The 20,971-nt window shown below is 35.8% G+C and overlaps 1 protein-coding gene across 1 annotated transcript in view; it reads right to left on the bottom strand.

Annotated features, from left to right (window-relative positions):
• Positions 1-20,971, bottom strand: part of LOC131960515 (ankyrin repeat and sterile alpha motif domain-containing protein 1B-like) — a 118,625-nt gene that overhangs the window by 32,388 nt on the left and 65,266 nt on the right. Inside the window, exon 2 of the mRNA XM_059325751.1 lies at positions 1,891-1,971. Within this exon, the coding sequence (XP_059181734.1) occupies positions 1,891-1,971 (81 nt within the window). The remainder of the gene's footprint in view (positions 1-1,890; positions 1,972-20,971) is intronic.

The raw sequence follows: 20,971 nt of genomic DNA, 5'->3' as shown, positions 1-20,971 counted from the left end.
TTGTCCTGCAACTCTTCAAGATTGCCCCTAATCACAAAAAGAAAAACTTGGATCAAGTCGCACTTCTGATAGATGTTTAAATTCATGCATTGTTAACATGACTAATTTGCCATGAATTTTGTCTAAATTAGGACTTTTTGTTCAAACATGTCTGACTAAGCAACAACCATGTGAAACCTGAACCACTCAGCAGGAAAATGTTGAGGAAGAATCCAACAGTAACAAGGACATTTCACAGGAAAACTCAGTGACAAGAGTGACACATTACCTAAACTGCCAGTAGCATAAAAAGCAGAGCAGACCTGTAGAGGAGCTGACATGCTGTGGCTTCTTAATATAATATTATATTCTTATATAATGCAGGTTAGCAGGACGGCTGCCAAGCTGCCAGTCAGGCTCAACAGTTTTCTTGGTGAAAAAGAAAACAACTGAAGACATCCAAAGTGTTTTATATGTCCAGTAAATAACGTTGGTCCCTAAAAACTATTTCCCCTACACTGCAAAAAAAGAAAAGTTGGGTGAACTCAAAATTTCAAGGCAACAAACTTTGATAAAATTTTAAGTTGGACAATTAAACTAAATATTTTAAGTTTTGTTTTTGAGTTTGCTCAACTCTGAATTTTTCTGGCACGATTGTAACGCCGCTATGAAATGTCAGCTAATGTTGTGACCACAATTTGAGTTAGCATTGATACGCTAATGGCTACTCTTGTAGCTGTGACAAGCAGCTAGCATCAGTTAGCCGCTAGCATCAGTTAGCCGCTAGCTTTCACTAATGACCTAATTTCCCAACAAAGAAATAAGAGTTATCAGAACTATTGTCCCTTGTTGTGAACCCCAACTTAAAGATATAAGTAACAACAACTCACCAACTTGTTTTTGAGCAGACAACTGGCTTCCTTTATTGTGCTAACTTACATTATTGCCCTAAATGTCAATCATTTATATTTCCAAGTTTTACCAACTTAAATCACTGTTTTAGGCCAAAAAATACAAGTTGGCTTTTTTGCAGTGTATTATTATTTGCTCCACAATACTGCTAAGAAACGAAAATTAGCGTTAAGGGTTCAGGTTTACCTTTTTTTTTTTGGTTGATTGGTGCTATGGTGGTGCTCACCAGGTGTCACTGATTGTTCCCATAGCAACAGGGCTTTTAACGTAATTCTGCGTTAGCCTTAGCCAAGTTTTGCTAACTTTTTAGGTTTTAAAATAAAGCTATGTCCGTTTCTATTTGTGTTTAACCGTCCAACTTGCATTAAACTAGTGTAAGAAGGAAATTAAGGCTGTCTGATACTGCTGACCGGTCTAAATTATAAGCTATATGGAGCTTTGGAGCTAAAATAACTAGCTTGAGCTTATAGCCTATGTTAACGTTAGCTCTCAAGGCTATTAACGTTACAGAAAGTGACGTGACAGAAAGTGAATATTGGACTTACATTCATTAGATTCAATAGATGTCCAGAAACATTATTCCAAATAATGATTTTGTAGCTCCTTAAATGCTGGATGTGTAAAATAATCTAACAAGTTAGTTGGCTTTATGTTGTTAGAGATTAATTTTTATTATTTATTGACCTTTGTTTAGCTTAATCCATAATAATACATCATAATCTATTATCTGAATTATATTTTGTAGGAATGTGCAAAATAATAAAATGTCGGAGAGTAAAAAGTACAGTATTTCCCTCAGAGATGTAGTGAAATAGAAATATAAAGAAGCAGCAAAATGGGAGAAAGTGAAGTAAATTGCAAGTATCCCAAATTATAGTGGCTTGTAACAGAGTATTTCCAAATATTTACCAATTATTCCACATCAAAGACACTTGCTCATGAGTAGAAATACATTTTAGTAGAAATAACTTCTCATGAAAGACAGAGATCCAGTGTTACCTGTGTCCATTGAGTGAGGCGTGGTGTAAAGGTGTGTATCCTGTGCTGTCTGTGCAGTTGACATTCAGGCCTTTCCACATGCTGCAGAGAAAACAGAGAAACATCAGAATTAATCCTCAAACTGTGATATAAACACCACACTGAGCCGTTTATACATCATCTCACAGTGCTGTAGTGTCTGTTTGTTTGGTTTCTACTATCTGTGTTGTTCAGAGACTTAAAAACAACTTTACATCTGTATTACTTGGGTTTGTTTGCGCATGTTACCTCTTTTACCTGTTCAGTTTTACAAAAAGGATATGACAAAACATCACCCAGCCAATCAGGATTCACTTTCCTCCTGGAATGTTCCACCTGTGGGGCCGGGGGTGTTGTGGTGTCTTTTTGAGAAAATGCTATTTCTGAGCAGTTTTTGCACACAAAATGTATCTTTTTTTAACTGTTTTCATTTGAATTTGGGCTGTGTTAAATCCTAAATCACTATATTTATCTGCTGAGAAACAGATGCATACCTGCTGTGAGTTAACTGATTTATTAATTGTGGTATTTCCTGTAGCACTAGGAGCTGTACAGCTGGTAGAAAAAGGGGTTTTGAGCTCTTTCGAGAGGATTAAGGGAGAACAAGATTGCTTTCTCCTTCGAGAATTATTTTCTTGTTTGTTTTTTCATTTTCCTGTTGAAGCAAGGATTGGGTTTTTGTTTCTTTGGTTGTTTCTTCAAGAAAAAGAGGTTTACTTTAATGCATTTGGGTCCCGAGGCGAGAAGTATAATTTATAATTTGGGGCTCCAGCCAGAAGAGTTTAAGTCCTGTTTCATCATATTGGCAAATAAAAAAAAAATGAGTGAGGTCAACTGTTGTACTCGTAAAAGGCTGAGCATGCAAATAAAACCACACAACACAGAATCTCACACATACACACACAGAAACACACACTATTACACAAATAGAGCCCCGGGTTTTCCCAGGGCTATAATTATATGACCTCTCTTTTTCACATGAACTCCTCCGAGCGCGTCAGAGAGAAGTACTAATTAGTTGGATTCCAGTCTGAGCAGCTCGGGGCTGAAAAGCAGAATCAAGTAACGTGTAGAATCGACTATATCACCTTTTTTTTACTTCAAATTAAAGACGAACTCAAACAGCAACCTGACACAGACAGCAGAGTCTCTAAATGTGAATCTAACAGATTTACCTTCCAGGGATGGAAAGTATTGATTTTTTTTTTGCAGAGCTTTTTAAATAAATTCACAGCATTTTTCTATTTATTTCTGTTTTGACTCCCATTTACTTGTTTATTGACTGATTCTGTGTCTTGCAGTCAATTCTGCCGTCAGAGAGACGAGCTGCAGTTAAACATGGAGGAGAACGTTCATCCAGTCTGACAGACATCAACACAACCACCAAGGTCACAAACACACAACTCAACGTGAATTAAAAGTGGTATGAAGCCTGGCTGCACACTCCAACACGATCAATACAACAAATCTGTTGCAGCTCAGGATGCAGAACATTTAATTTGGCTGAACTGAACTATACGACTGCAAAAGAAGCACTGAAATACATTTTAAAATGCCTAAAAAGCTGCATTTTCATTACACATAAAGCAGCAGCTTGCAGAAAGTGTCTGTTTTTTTAAAAAAAAATTTTTGCTTTTTTGTTTTGTTTTTTATTTATTCATCTATTAATATTTAAACTTGTTTTTTTTTTATTGCTGCATGTTCGAAATAACTTAAATATATTTTTAAAATGCCTAAAAAGCTGCATTTTCATTACACATAAAGCATTATAAAAGAAACAACAACAGTACTTTATTAAATTAAATTAAATTTAGAAATGTATATTTTATTTTATTTACCTATTTAGTATTTTATTCTCTTCTATTTTGTTGGTGTTTCTTGAGCTGGCATGAAAAATTCAACTGCACATTAATGTGTATGATTGTCGATGTGACAAACACTGATTTTATTTAATTTAACAAACAGTTGATCACATCTTTTTAAATGCCAATAAAACAAGAGAAACACAACTGAAAAAAACAAAAAGATACACATGAAAAAGCATTTTAAAAGCAACAACATGCAACTACAACAATACCTTTTTAAATTTTATATTTTTTCTAAAAAATGTTTTACCTATTTTATTTTCATTTATCTATTATTATTATTATTATTATTATTATTATTAATAATAATAATATTATACATATTAAATGTATACTTGAACACATTGTTTTAAACCCCAATAAAAAAAGAGAAACACAACTGAAAAAAACAAAAAGATACACATAAAAAAGCATTATAAAAGCAACAACAATCAACTGCAAAAATACCTTTTTAAATTTTATATTTTTTCAAAAAAATGTTTTACCTATTGTATTTTCATTTATCATTATTATTATTATTATTATTATTATTATTATTATTATTGTTCTTATTATTATATTGTTTTTTAATTTAGCTTTTCAGTATTTTATTCTAATTTGTTGGTGTTTCTGGATAAATGTATACTTGAACACCAATAGAGAAAGACACCAAAAGAGAAACACAACTGAAAAAAGCACATAGACACACACACACACACACTCACACACACACACACACCTTAATATCGTACATGTACACACGTCCGACATGTAACACTCAGAGGTCAGAGGTCAGAGACCACAGACAGAGACACAGCACAGGCTTGTTTCTATTGGCTCAGCTGGTCTGTACACACTGGGAGAGCGTGTGCGTGTGTGTGTGTGTGTGTTGATATCGATCGTGCTGCTCTGCTGACCTCTTTCAGCTCTGACCTAAAGAACCAGAAGGATGGATGGATAAAAACAAACTGACAGAGAGAGAGAGAGAAACAAACAGAAACAGAGAAATGTTTCCACCCGACTGTTTAAAACATTTAGATGATTTGATTTCCCAGCATCCACAAACATCCACCATAAAGCTGAAGTGTTAATCAATATATTTCTGTTGTCTTTTATGGGCCCAGATCACTGTACTGTGTATGCGCCTCATAGAAAACTAAGAAATACCCGTTTCATGCTTGACATAAACACATAAAAGCATCTTAAAAGGTAAATTATCTTGTTATTAATCTGTGTCCTATCTAGCTTCAATATATCAGCATCTTCATCCTTCATTATGGAGTTCTCACCTGACAGAAAACTCTAAGAACTAAAAAATGTGACAAAAGATGTTTAGGATTGCTGTTTTGTAACTGCTTTTCCTCATGTATTTAAACTATCCATATTTTATTTTATTTCATTTTTATTATCTAGTATTGAGTGAATGCAGGTGTAAAAACCAATTTCCCACTTACACACACATTCACACAGTCACACCTTCAGACAAAGTTGCATTTGTTGTCTGTTTTTATATATTTATTTATGTCATATATCTTGTTACTGATAGTTGGTCATCACTATTATGTAGTCATATATTCCCTATAAAATGTTAACATTATTTAGGCTTTAAACAGGCCTAGTTCTAGTCGTTCTGCACTGTATATTATTTGTTATCTTTGTTATTTTTTGTGTATTTTTCAATTTTGTGAATAAGATTTAACTTAACTCATCGCACATTCCTCATACAAGGAAAGCAGTCTTTATAAAAAGGACATTTATCTCATTGATGGCAATTTTTGAGTGAATTTCCTACAATTTTGAGCAAAGAGTTAAAGGTGATTAGCTTAGCTTAGCATAAAGACTGGAAACAGCTAGTATGGCTAGTTACATATAGTACATTATGCATTTCTATAGCCTTTTTTAAACATATCTTTTAATTACACACTTCCATCTTAAAAACAAGCTCTAAATTGCCATTATAATATCTACACAAGTTTTATCAAAATGCTCCATTTTCACTGTGTTTCTAATTCAATAGCTCATTAATTATATACTTGATGGAAACACAGCTAATGCTCCATAGACTCCTGTATAAGCTCTTTTCTTTATCTGATAGCTGTTCACTGAACAAACCCAACCTTGAACACACACACACACACACACACACACACACCCACACACACATATATGCGCTAGTGCTGTTACCTTCAAACAACCAATCTGTGCAGCAATTCATTAAAAACTTGCTGTACAAAGAGTCTTTCATGTGAGCAGCGCTCTACAAGGCCCCTCACACAATCTACCGCTCCCACACACCTATAAATGCTGCGTATTAATGCACACACACACACAGCAGTCACAACCCAACAACCCGCGCCATAACCTTCATAAAAACCTGCACAAACAAATACAGATGCAGGAGGGAGGGATGTGATGTGTGAACGCTGGTAGCAGCGAGCGTGAGCCAACATGTTTTTCTTTCACTGTAACGTATGTGTTTGGACTGAAACACTTCCTTTAGCTGACTCTTTACAAAGAAAGACTTAGAAAGATTTGTACAATACACTTGGAAAATACTCCAACTCTGAATCCAATCACTGTTAGCCTCTAGACCAGGGGGGGGTAATTAATGTCCCCGAGGGGCCACATGACCAACACCACGAAGGTTTCAGGGGCCGGACCAAAACTTTGAACTAAATTCTGCTCAATATTAATGTAATCGCTTTATAAAATACAGTAAATTATCTGGTTTTGAGCTGCTACTGATAGGAACACATGTTATGATCAGACTGTTAATGTGGAGTAAATCAAATATAGCAGTAAAAAGTAGTAAATACTCCAATCACTATATCACTTTAACATTTATTTTAAACACAACTGTAAATGTCCTTTAGCAAGGTTCCTATTGGTGTTTTTGTATTATATAGCTTGTTTTTCATGTTTGTACATTTTTTAGGTGTTTTACAATGTTGTGATGCTTTTATTTTGAAAAGGCGCCATCCAGTGTGAAATGGGTGCTTTTATTTTGAAAGGTAGTGACAGGAAATAACTGGTAGAACGGTAAAAATTAATTCATATAAAGTTGATATAAAGTATGAAAAAGGCTTCTATAGTGGCTGACAGGAACAAGGTTTGTTAGAGTTTATTTTCTTCTCTCATATATATTAGTGGCTATATTTGTTGTCTTAACTATAGTAAAAGTGCTTGTTAGCTCCAGTGCTAATGCTAATGTTTGTTAGCTCTTACGGTGGATTCACAAGGTGACCAAGGAATGTCTTATTTTTATTTTCATGGAGTGATTTTAAATAAATCTAGTGAACTATCTTTTTTGAAAAAGTGTAAACTTGCATCAATATAAAAATCAATTTCTTCTCTTACTCAGTGAAATTCTATAATAAATAAATAATCTGCCTTGTGAGTGCAGGGATTGCCAATTATCTCAAAATGGCATTAATTAGACTAATTAATCGACCTGCCCATTAATTAGTCTAAAACCAAAGAGGAGGAATACTAGACCATTATAATCCTCAGTGGCAAAAAGGCGTTTATATCACAACATGTTAGCAGAGCAGCTTTATATGGCAATAAGCAGTGTTTTGTGTGTTTTTAGAATTCTTTTGCCCTCAAATTATTTATTCATGCAGTTTTAAGCATTAAGACTTGGAGTTTCCACAGTGGAGCAGGTCATCGTTTTAGGGTAAAATGTCTGCAGAAACAACTCCAACATCTACTTGAATTGAAAGAGAAACTTAGAATGAGTGTGTGGTATAAAGTGATGAGTTTATAGTGACTTATCATCATTTTACTGCACTCTACTAGTGCTGATATTCCCACTAAAGTCCTGTAATATCCTTCAATGGAGAACACGTTAGCCAGACAATAAGCAGCGTTTTGAGTTTTTTAACTTGTTTTTAGAACTCTTTTGCTCTCAACTTATTCATTCATGCAGTTTTAAGTCCTAATTATTGCATTAAGATTTGGAGTTTTCATAGTGGTGCAGGCAATCGTTTTAGCATAAAATCTATTTCAAATCAAAGAGAAACTTAAATCTCATGCTTCTACTAATGCTGATACTCCTACTATAGTGCTGTGATATTCCTATGGGACCTTTACTGCTCTACTGTATTTAAGACTGCATTTATCTTCACCACTCCTCAGTGAAACCAGCTCTGAAAAGCACATTTAGTCCACGTTAAACAGCCAAAAGGTACAAAAACACAGAGAGTGCAGCTCTTATGAAAACAAACAGCACACGTTGGAGAAGAAACAGCCTGATCCTGGTGAATCACTTCCTACCGGGACACGTTTTCTTATCACAGCTGTTCATTTCTGCTCCGCCATGTTCCACCTCTGAGTTCCCAAACTGGGTTCGGTGCCATATCACTCCTCCATTGTTTTCTTTCAGTCACGGCGTCAGAGCCAGCCAGCAGAGTTTAAATAGAATTAGTGGGCAACTTGAGATTAGATAATGGAGGAGAGGTGCTGCTGCAGGAATGCAGACTCTTGGTGGATTAGTCAAATATGCAGACGACGTCCTCGCTAATTAACCTCAGGAGCTGCAGAGAAGGAGAGAGAGTCTCTGTCTCTGTGCAACAACAGCACATTAAGGTTTAATGCATCATCCAACAACAATAAAGAGTTATTTTAAATCAGAGATATCAGACCAAAGCTTTAACCCTTTATCAGGCAAAGAACTATATCTGGTAGCTTCAGGTAATATTTAGAGAAAAAAGTTGCAAATTTACTAGATTAAAGTGGCAAATCTACAAGAAAAAAAGTTGCAGATTTAAGAGATTTAAAGTGGCAAATCTGTGCGAAAAAAGTCGCAGATTTACAAGAAAAAAGTGGGGGAAAAGTTTGCAAATCTACGAGAAAAAATATGCGTAGATTTATGAGATTTAAAGTGGTGAATCTGGGAGAAAAGTCGCAGATTTACAAGAAAAAAGTGAAAAAAAAAGCAACTTTTTTCTCCCAGATTCACCACTTTAACCCTTAATAGGACACTCATTGAAATACTTGCAAATTCCAAATTTCAACCCTAGAGAATATTGGAGGATATTACATACTGCCAGAATGTGTAAAAAAAAAAAAAAAAAAACATACAAAATAATATTTTGAGAAAAAAGTTTACGAGATTTAAGTGGCAAATCCACGAGAAAAAAATGTGCAGATTTATGAGATTTAAAGTGGTGAATCTGGGGGGAAAAAGTTGCTTTTTTCCCACTTTTTTCTCATAAATCTGCAACTTTTTTTCTTGTAGATTTGCCACTTTAATCTAGTAAATTTGCAACTTTTTTCTCTAAATATTACCTGAAGTTACCAGATATAGTTCTTTGCCTGATGAAGGGTTAACAGCTAGCTCCTCTACTGTGTCCGACTCTCCTTCTCTGCTCTTTTTTTCTATAATTATTATTAAAGCACTAAAAGGTAAAGGGGTCAAAGGTCATGAACGGCGTCCCAGCAGGCAGAGCGCTGCTGCCCTCTGTTTGAACCCTTCTTCAGTTACAGTTTCTCCTCGCCTTCATCACTTTACTGCAGCAGGACGCTGAGAACTGCTGATAGAATACTGGGAACCAAGACAGAACAACCTGTTTTATCTATTACAAGTAGAGTGAAGTGTACTCTGTAGTAGAGCGTATCAGTTGAATTTATGCTAAAAAATGTTTAACCCTTAATCAGGCAAAGAACTATGTTTGGTTACTTCAGGTAATATTTAAAGAAAAAAGTTGCAAATTTACAAGATTAAAGTGGCAAATCTACAAGAAAAAAAGTTGCAGATTTAAGAGATTTAAAGTGGCAAATCTGTGCGAAAAAAGTTGCAGATTTACGAGAAAAAAGTGGGGAAAAAGCAACTTTTTTTCCTGATCATTCAATGTTTTTTCTTGGATAAATACTGAAGCATACTATGAAAAAACACATACGGAATTATTTAGTAAAAATTAAAAATAAAAAGTGTTAAACTTCTGGTTTGACATATTTTTGTTTAATACATAATTCCATATGTGTTCCATCATAGTTCTAAAAATAAATAAAAAACATTGAATGAGAAGATGTGTCCAAACTTTTGACTGGTAGTGTAAATAATTTTAGATGGACAACAATGGTTATATTTAAATGTTTTATTCAAAGTATTACTGGGAACACTTTTTTGTTGTTGTCATTTTGTGTCTTTTTTGGTCATTTTTTGTCTTTTTTTTTTTTGTCTTTTTTTTTCTTTTGAGGTCAATTTGTGTCTTTTTTTGTCATTTTGGGGTTTTTTTTGGTCATTTTGTGTCTTTTTTTTGTGTTAGTAGGACATCCTACCCAGCCAGGAGAAGATACTTTTCTTTTACACTAATGTCTAATGTGAATTTTACTTCCATTTTTTCCTAAAGTTAATGGTATTCATCTGTCAACAAGCCAGTAACTGGAGCTGGTGTGTAAAAGTATCAGTAGTAAAATGTCACACTGCATGCTAATTGGGGATGTGGTTTCTGAGTTAAGAAGTTTATTTTGGTTTTCAGTGCAGATAAACAATTCATGCATGACATGAAGTCAATGGAAGAGTTTTATTTATTAAGTTTTATTCTCATGCTCTTTGTGTCCCATTTGCAAAAACATCACCTGAAGCGAGTGTTGCTCATCAAACAGCTAAAGTGACTCTGTAATTCTTTACAAGTGTCCTCTAGTATCAGTGTTTTTGAAAGAGGACATGTAATTGTCTTTCATGTTGCGAAAAAAAAGTCTAATTTTGGATGCAAACTTCACATTCTGCATTTCGGAATGAAAGGCTTCATTTGTCTCCTCACCACGGATATTAAAGCTGGAAAGTTCAAGCTACATCAAAGCTTTGTCTTCAAAGGAAACAGGAGCCAAGGAATCAGGGAAACCTTTGTAGTCCTGGATTCTTTTTACACGGGAACTCGTTTTTTTTTGTGGGGAGGAGAGTTAGGCTGACTGAATTGAACAGCTTGTTGAATTTCACGCCACCTATAATGAAATGAAAATGAAAAGCGGCTCAACAACAGCAATAACTTCACGGGAAATCAAAAAAGGGAACCAATATGAGGCGAGGAGGGTTCGCTATCAGAGCCGATAACGGCTGACAGGAAGTGGACTTGCTTCATATCCTGTTTTGAGCAAGAAGCAGAAGAAGATACCTGCTGATTAAGAGCAGTGTTGCAAGAACACAGCCACTGATACGAGCTGCAGGATGACGAACGCCACCACGCTTTTCTTAAGAAACGGCCTTTGATGTTTAAACCATGACGCTGTCCCCCATCAGGCTGCAGGGCACCATACAAATAATGTTTATGAGCAGGTGTGCAGGTATGGATATGGTTTATGTAACTGTATGTATGTGTGTCATAGGTGAGTTCAGCAAGACAATTATAGTGCAAAGTGTGTGTGTTTGTGTGTGTGTGTGTGTGTGTGTGTGTGTGTAAACTCTCAAAAGACCAATTACATTCCTGCAGAGAGAAGTGAGAACCAACTGTCTCCTCACTCTCTTTCTCTCTGCTTTTCAATTTCATCCCCCGGTTTTCTTTCTCAGCTTGTTTTGCTCCGTGCTGCAGCTTTATTATTTTATTATGCACAAACAAATGTGCATCTATTTACAATCGTCATGCAAATACAGAGAGAGCAGAGAGCAGACTACTAGAGGAACTACTTCACAGATGATTGCAGAAAATAAGCCAGTCTGTATGCTCACACTGTACTGTACTGTACTGTATGTACTATATGACAAAGCAGCCACTTAAAAGGATGCTTATGCTATAAATATGCCTTAGGCACACACACACACACACACACACACACACACACACACACACACACACATACTTGTCCTTATATGCACACAGTGGCATGGTCTGAGCTGGAGCCTGACTGTGTTTTTATATGAACAGCAATATTACACATTTAGTGCTGATATAAACATAAACACGACCTATACAAATTAAAAATAGAAATAGCAAGAAGACTCAAATTCAGTGCAGTTGGATTTAAAAGTATGTTTTCTTCAAATATGTGCAGAAAATATGCAGTTTATCATAGAAAGAAACTGGCTTTATAAGTCAGAATTTGAACTTCCTGACAGTTTTTGAACAATTCATCAAGTTTACGTTTGAAAAAGTACAAAACAAAGCTTAAGAACTGCAGGCTGTTTACACAGAGCTGAGAGGAGCGGACAGGAGAGGTTGCAAATAGAGATTGTAAAAATGCAAATAGCTCAATATGTATAGCAGACACAATTTTCTTTTCCAATAATCATGACACTTGTGGGCACTTAAAAAAGTGTTTTTTACATTAATTCCAATTTTAAAAAATGCTTTATCAGAGAAATGTGCCTTTTTTCAAAGATTTTTCTTTGTTTTTAATAATTTATGGTATTATAACTGTGTTATTCTGCACAAAAGACTGTTCCCAGTTGCTCCCACTTCTAGCCATGATTGTGTTGATTCCATAGATGTGCAACTTATATGAAAATGTGAAAGTAAAATATAAAAAAATAGCCCTGAAATGGCTGGGGAAACTATTTCTACACATTATAGGAGGTGAGGATTCCCACAGGTTACGCTGTGACCTCCAACACAACAGCAGTCTCATTTTCACTGCATATTCCCAAGACATAGTGAGAAAAAAAATCCCATTCACACCTACGCAACAAGATCTCCTGCAGTGGTTTTTACAGAGAGGTGTTTCCCTCCTCTCCGTCTTACTTTCTCTCAGATGTGTCACTGATCATTTCAACACTTATTACAGTGACGAGTAAATCCAGAGAGCCTGCAGGGACAACAAAGTCCCAGGATGTCAGAATAAATAGTCTCTGACAATAAAACAGGTGTTATTTAAATATGTATTTTAATTTCTGGTTGGGGTATGAATATTTGAATATCCATAGCCACATCTGAAGATGAGATTTCCAGTCTGCAGCTATTCTCTCTGTGATCTCAGCCTCCTCAGCAGCTTCTGGCAAATCCCTAATTTGCTGAACTCATTCTTGTAAAATTGGCTCATATGTTTTTGCATATTTAGCAAAATAACAGCTCTCCTCTACAAACCTCCTCGTTAGCAATTTTGTTCATTTGAATACTCTGTGGTATCCCCCCAGCATGGGACTCCATCCAGCATGCAAATAAGGTCAATCACTGCCAGAAAAAACATAAACAGCACAAAAAGAGAATGAAATAAACAAAAGCTTCCTTTTTTCAAACCTCCCTTAAGTGGACAATCATTCCAGCTTAACAGCCCCACGATGCAACTTAGTCAAGTGTGTTTTTTTTTAAGCAATCCTTGGAAATGCAAAGAGGTTTCTCGCTGTATAAATGCATAAATATGTAAATGCATAAATATGTATCTGGATGAATATGTATCTGGATGAATATGCAGCGAGGCCAGTCAGGTGGTGATAAACGCCCTCAGAGCAACAAACATCAACTGACACGTCCAGCAGGTCAACAGACCATCAGCTCATCACAGGAAGTCATTTATCTTCCAGTCAGACTGAACAAGGAGGGGTCAGTGGGTCACACACACACACACACACACACACACACACACAAAAACACACATAATGAGTGACCCCACTCTTTACTCGAACTCACCAATAATTAAAACAAGACCAAAGTAATCGATAGCGGAGCGTCTCCCCGATGGGACTCTATTGATGAAGTTTGATCATGTGTTTGTCCTGAGGGAGAGCCTCGGGAAATATAAAATCAGATCATGTATTTTGTTGTTTTTATACGTTTTCCTGCTATTTTGATGTTTTTAAGGGTTAGGGTTAGGTTATTATGTGCTTTAAATTGAATGCCGTTCACCATTTGAAAACCAAAGCTTAATAACATGTTGAAGCTGTCCACCAACTCTGTGGGAAACGCTGTACACAGAGACTGAAATGGCCCTGACCTTTGACCTCTGTCATAATCTGACAGCAGCGTGATCAGGATGAAAGGGTGTGGACCGTTCAGAGGAAGGAAAGAGACACGAGAGGCAGCAGAGGAAGTCAAGGGGAGAAAATGTTTCTAACGCCACAGAATTGTTATCCTGCAGCACGTCAGAGAACAGAAGAAAATAAACAGAAATGAGAAAGAGAGAAAGTTGGACAGAGAGACGACACCACCAGCAGCTGAATACACTTCACAGCTTCATCAGAGCACTCTGTCTGCTCCAAGTCTGAAACTATCTGGCAGTTTGTCTCCTTAAATAGAGATGGAAACATCTCCTCTGTCCTCAGCTGACTCCTGGTCCTCTGAACACAGAATCCACATCAACCTGGCAGCTTCGTCTCAGAGAAGATTCACAGCTCCAGTGGTGGAGTCCAGGATAAACGCTGGTTTACGGCGTATATTTACTTATTTTTCAGTCAGCATTGCGTTTAGCCACTTCTAAATCCCCCTGATGCTCAACATTCAGTAATATCTGTGAGCCAGATTGCCCATTTTTTCCTCTAGGATGGTGAAGCCATGTCCCGCCCTCCTCTGCCTCTAATTGGCTGGTACTCGCTGCCTTCACTGATTAGATTGGTTAACTATAGGCACGAGGACTGATGAGCCAATCAGAGGCAGAGGAGGGCGGGACATGGCTTCACCATCCTGGAGTTAAAAATCGGTGCCAGCCCAGTTGATTGACAGGTATCCTTGAAAGATGCGCGATTATTAGAAATGCGAACGAGAAAGCCGCTAGCATCAGTTAGCCGCTAGCATCAGTTAGCCAGTAGCATCAGTTAGCCGCTAGCATCAGTTAGCCACTAGCTTTCGCTAATGACCTAATTTCCCAACAAAGAAATAAGAGTTATCAGAACTATTGTCCCTTGTTGTGAACCCCAACTTAAAGATATAAGTAACAACAACTCACCAACTTGTTTTTGAGCAGACAACTGGCTTCCTTTGTTGTGCTAACTTACATTATTGCCCTAAATGTCAATAATTTATATTTCCAAGTTTTACCAACTTAAATCACTGTTTTAGGCCAAAAAATACAAGTTGGCTTTCTTGCAGTGTTGGCAGCACCATAAAGATGAAGTTATGTATTGTGTCCCTGGTTGTCATGACATCCGTCACCAGTAAATGTTGTCAGGTTTATCTATTCAATAGTAATAACTATTTTTGCTGTTGCATGGTTAATATGCTGTCTGAACCATTAAACACTCGATCAAAGATGGTTTTGTGACGACAGAAGCGTCTCTCTGTTACACGTTAATGTCTAAAACCAGAGCGAGCAGACTGTAAAGAGTCTTTCTGTAGATAATAGATAGATATTACTCATCACATTATGTAAATATCAGCAGCTGAAATGGTCGTCAACGGCTGTTAATGGCAATTAAATTTGCCTCAGTTTGACATTATTACCATAGTTGGACAAATGTTGTTGTTTTTAATAAACTCAATGCCATTTTTGAATGTCATCATTATTATTTTTAATTACTAACAAATGTCAAGCACACCACGTGTGTAATATATTTCTAAATGTTAGCTAATGGGGTAATTTCTCCAATAAAACACAAGCTGAGGTTTCTTATTGGTTGACTTTTTTTTTTTACAAATGAATCCTGCGAGGACCGGAAACAGAATAAACTATATAACTATTATAAGAAAATGCTTTCCTGTCCTTTTTCTGTCCTGCACCATATACAGTCATGGATAAATTATTATTAGACCCCTTGTTTTCTTCAATTTCCTGTTCATTTTAATGTCTGGTACAAATAAAGCTACATTTGTTTGGACAAATTGAATGATAACAACAAAAATAGCTCATAGGAGTTTAATTTAAGAGCTGATATCTAGACATTTAACATGGTTTTCTTGATAATGATTTTGGTTATTATCAAGGAAACCTGAGGGATATGGGATTTTAAAGACCAATATGCTGATATTGATTTTAGAGTGGAAAAATAATCAATAACTGATATTTGAGCTGGAATGAAAATAGACCTTTCTTATCTGGATTGTGCACTGATTTTTCACCACTCGGCAAATGTGCCCTAAAAAGCTATTTTCTCAAAAATAAAACTAAATGATAACAGAGAAGATAAAGAACAAATAGGAACAACATAGATAGATAGATAGATAGATAGATAGATAGATAGATAGATAGATAGATAGATAGATAGATAGATAGATAGATAGATAGATAGATAGATAGATAGATAGATAGATAGATAGATAGATAGATAGATAGATAGATAGATAGATAGATAGATAGATAGATAGATAGATAGATAGATAGATAGATAGATTATAGACTTTGAGTGCCTTTAAAAGCACTATATAAATCAAATGTATTACCATTATTATTATTATTATTATAGCTAACAGCATTTCTAAATCATAAGCAATGTTTTGTGCATTATATATTGTGTTAAAAAAAGGCTTTTTAATAATAGCACACATCAGACACCTTGTACAGCCTTTGAAAGGCCAGTATCGGCCAATAATACCAGTGAAGCGATTTATCTGTCAGGCTCTAACGTAGAGCAACATTAAAGTTCTGGAGGAACTAACATGTAGGATGAAAAGATAAAGACGTAGAAGAACTCGGTGTCTTTACAAAGCAAAGGACACAAGAAGAGAGAGGGACAGAGGACAGGAAGACAGAGAGGCAGACAACATTTCCTCTCCTCTCTTTAATCAAAGTGAGAGAAGCGGAGGTGAAGAAATGGCCGCCGAGTGCTTCAGCGCTGTCGCTATTGATTTCCACTGCAGCCTTCCAATCAGTCACAAGCTGCAGAGCTACAAACAATCTGTAAGTGCGTGTATGAAGTGGGAGCAGGTCCTCCTGAAGGCAATTCTCCTCACAGTAAGTAAGTGACAGTAAGCCTTAGATCTTCACTTAACTACATCCAGCCACAAATCCATCTGAGAGCATCGACCCAGCAGATCTAAAGCATTACGATGGAAACGTCAGCTCTGAATCTCTGTCTAAATGGGAAAACTAATCCATAGAGTGGACTGAAACAATCGATGCATTTATACTGGAGATCTAGAGAAGACAAGTTCTTAACCCTTTATCAGGCAAAGAGCTATATTTGGTAACTTCAGGTAATATTTAGAGAAAAAAGTTGCAAATTTACTAGATTAAAGTGGCAAATCTACAGGATAAAAAGTCGCAGATTTAAGGGATTTAAAGTGGCAAATCTGCGTGAAAAAAGTCGCAGATTTACGTGAAAAAAGTGGGAAAAAAGCAACTTTTTTCTCCCAGATTCACCACTTTAAATCTCAAAAATCTGCACATTTTTTTCTCGTAGATTTGCCACTTTAATCTCGTAAACTTTTTTTCTCAAAATATTATTTTCGTATGTTTTTTTTACACATTCTGGCTGTATGTAATATCCTCCAATATTCTCTAGGGTTGAAATTTGGAATTTGCAAGTATTTCAATGAGTGTCCTATTAAGGGTTAAAGTGGTGAATCTGGGAGAAAAAAGTTGTTTTTTTTCTCGTACATATGTATATATTCTTACATACATATGTTTATATTCTTCTTTTTGCAGAAAGATATTAAACTTTTCTTTTTTTTTTATGATTTATGGCATCCAAGTTGTGTTAAACTGCACAACAGACGTGTTTGTTTCTAGCCATAATTGCACTGTTTCCATAGAGGAACATGACTTCTCTTAAGATGATTTAACCTTCCTGAACTCTGTGACATCCTTATGTAAAGTTTATTTACACTGGATTATGAAAAAGCTGACATGTAATCACATGAGGAGGATTCACCATCAGAGAACCATAAAGATCTGCATTAAATTCCATGAGAATCCATCTAATGTTGTTGCGATATTAAAGTGTGAGCCTGTAATGCATGTAAACACTCTAACATCATGCATCTATTACTCAAACTGCATTTCCTTGATTGCATTTCTTTGTCTCCCCATTACTGGTTTTTAAACACAGGCTGTTTTAGGTTTTATCACCCACTTAATCCACACTGAAACACAATTAGTTTCCCATTTCAGGCAGCGAGCTTGGAGGGCGCTGAACTGCTCTGAGGGAGCAACTAATGCATGTTTAGTTGTTCAGATTTCCCTCTGCAGTGAGGATTTGAACCAGAAACCCTGAAAACAGAGCTGCTGTCAGACGTCTGCGTCTGTAAACTGAATCAAATGTTTTCTGTGTTCATGATGATTCAGCAGGTCAGTTCAACTTGGTAAATGCATTTCTACGGCGAGCTGATTTTCTTCTAAACAAACATGGAGTGCAGTGATTCTGCAAGTCAATTCAGGCTAAATATCATCTGGCAACTCATCAGGTTAGTTACAGCCACGCCAAGTCCATCTTCATTATCCACTCCGCCACCAGGAAATTATCCATGCAGCCGCATGGAGATCATGATGAAACGATATCAGAGGGAGAGTCGTTATGAGGACGAGCAGCAAGCAGGGAGGAGGAGGAGGAAAGTGTTTGATTCTCTGAGAATCTGCACTAAGAAACAAAGAAACAGCTCAGTTTAACTGGTCCAACTAAACATTTACACGGCTGCTCACTGTCCCTGGTAAACACACACATATTTCCAAACCATGTCTGCTGATTAGAGCTCTGTGTGTGACAAAGCAGTGGTGGTTCAACACAGGGTTAGGTCAAATTAATAATAAAGTGATCAATTTATAACGATGAACGACGGAACAATTTTTACCTATTTTTTGTTCAAACAATATCTCATTGTACACAAAAGGAACCCAGAATGTGAACATTGTATAATAGTTGAATTGTGCAATAAAAGCTTGTGTATATATTTATAAAATATTCTTTGTGTTTTTTATTGTGTTTTTTTGTCATTTTTGTGTGGGTTTTTTTTGTATTTTTATTATGTACTGCACTTTCAAAATAAAACAAAGTAATTGTGCACAAAAATGAGAAATGTCATTGTCGAACAAAAATAGTTGTTATTGTTGTTGAGTGTCATTGTTTCAATCAATATATTTGTATCTTCCAAATATACTTAAATGAGATTTTTAAATGAGCTAAAATAAAGGGTTTGAATGCTTAAATATCATCTTTGCTGTTTTTTAATGGGCCCCTCTGATTAAACACTGGCCCCCACAGGAACACTGGTCCAGAACCGCCACTGTGACAAAGCATCTGTGTGTGTGTGTGTGTGTGTGTGTGTGTGTGTGTGTGTGTGTGTGTGTGCAGTAGCAGGGATCATGGCTATATAAGGTCTGACAGAAAGTTCTGGTTTAGAGTCTCTCCATGTTTCTCTCTCTCTTCTCCAGATCTCTAAACAATGAGCGACCGCCTCCAACCAGCTCACGTGAGACATAAACTCAGTAAAGTCAACAGGAGGAATATTTATTTACAATGACAACACTGAAGAAAAACCCAGATATAGATAGAAAAGTCTCACAGACATTACAGCACCAGGACAGTATCATGAAGTCATAAATAGAGGCTGAACAATGTGGGATTTTTGAGACCGAGACTGATTTTAGAGGGTAAAAGAGAAAAAGCAGGTATAAATAGCAGATAGAGTGATTTTTTTTATTTTTGAGCTGGAATGCAAATAAACCTTTTCTATGTGCAATAATTTTACAGAGATATAACTATGCAAAGGTACTAAATAACTGTATTTAAGAATATTCATACATTGAAACAATGTATTATACTGTCAGCTAATTCTACAACAGAAAAACAATAAATAACTAAATAAAAAATGAAACATAACATGAAACATAATTTAATTTCCTTGCATCATGTTTTTCCTTACTTCCAGTAGCCACATCATCCTCATAACTACTTTACTTTATGCATTTACATGAATTTATTTACCTTTTTAACTATCTTCTATAACACCAGAAGGTTTTTGGCTTTACCTCAGAGCAGCAAGGTTTTTTTTGCCTAAATTCAACAAACTGCAGCCTTTTTTTTTACAACAGCTAACCTTACTTTACCTTTTAGTAGAATTAGGTGCGTTTTTGATGGTTACATCCCTCATTTGCATTTTCTTTAATGCAATATTTTTTAAAATGCTTTAAATTTGCTTCAACTTTAATGGAAACATGGCTTATAATAAGGCCAATATTGGCCACGTTCTAAAAAAGTCAGCTTTCTTTTAATCGGCTATATTTATCATTCTAATGTTGATTGATGAATGTATTAGAATAAATGTCAAAACATGCTTTTCCTGTGTCTTTAAATGTAAAATTCCTCTATATATATATATATATATATACATACTATATATTTAGTTTTTTACATAGCTTCTTGACAAACTCATTATTTACTGATCAGACTGAAACCTGTCTTATGAATTGCAAAAGGGAATATTTTAGGAATAATTTAAGAATAATGTAAAAAATAATGATACAAGCTGACGTCAAATATTATATATTTATAATATTATATATTTATTTAATATTTAATAGGCTATATTAATAATTAATAATAATAGAATAAATGTCAAAACATGCTTTTCCTGTGTCTTTAAATTTAAAATTCCTGTATTTTCAACTTTCTTTACAAAAATTATAATAATATATATATATATATATATATATATATATATTTACATATATATATAGCTTCTTGGCAAACTCATTATTTACTGATCAAACTGAAACCTGTCTTATGAATTGCAAAAGGGAATATTTTAGGAATATTTTAAGAATAATGTAAAAAATAATGATACAAGCTGACGTCAAATATACCACCTATAATTTTTCAGACATTCACGGTCACCTGCACAGATTCACACCTGCAGGAAGCTTGTAAAGAAGCAGAAACACCTGTCCTCAGGTAGTTCCACCTGCCTGCAGACGTCCTGGGAGGAATTAACGCTACTAAAGTGCTGCTGTGAGCTGATCATGTTAGACACTGAAACAACTGCCCCCCTTCCTGTTTCCTACATTATTTTAGTGTTTTTGGGATAAAGAATGGATGAGTGGCGTGCTGGTGAGCTGAACAGCTGTGTCTTCAGCCTTCCTCCCTCAGAGAGTATTAGGCTGTCAGCAGGATGCAGCATCCATTTAAACTGCTCCGACCGCAGGATCTCACATCTGCTGCTGCTGCAGAGCTCAACACAGAAACACACTCAGACAGACTGAAGCCTCTAAAACAGGGGTCTCAAACTCGCGGCCCGCGGGCCAATTGTGGCCCTCGTCACGATATTTTGTGGCCCCCACCTTGATATGAAAGTTTAATGTCAGTTTTATATGAATGACACTTTACTGTGTTGTGTGTGAAAGGTCCCTTTAGTTACTTTTATGGGGTAATTTTGTCTTTTTTAAATAATTTTGTGTCCTTTTTGGTAATTGTGTGTCTTTTT

The sequence above is a fragment of the Centropristis striata genome, chromosome 22 (genome assembly GCF_030273125.1).
Source record: "Centropristis striata isolate RG_2023a ecotype Rhode Island chromosome 22, C.striata_1.0, whole genome shotgun sequence".
In the NCBI taxonomy this organism is placed as follows: domain Eukaryota; kingdom Metazoa; phylum Chordata; class Actinopteri; order Perciformes; family Serranidae; genus Centropristis; species Centropristis striata.
Note: the sequence above shows the minus strand (reverse complement) of the source record. Positions and strands in the feature narration are given on the sequence as shown.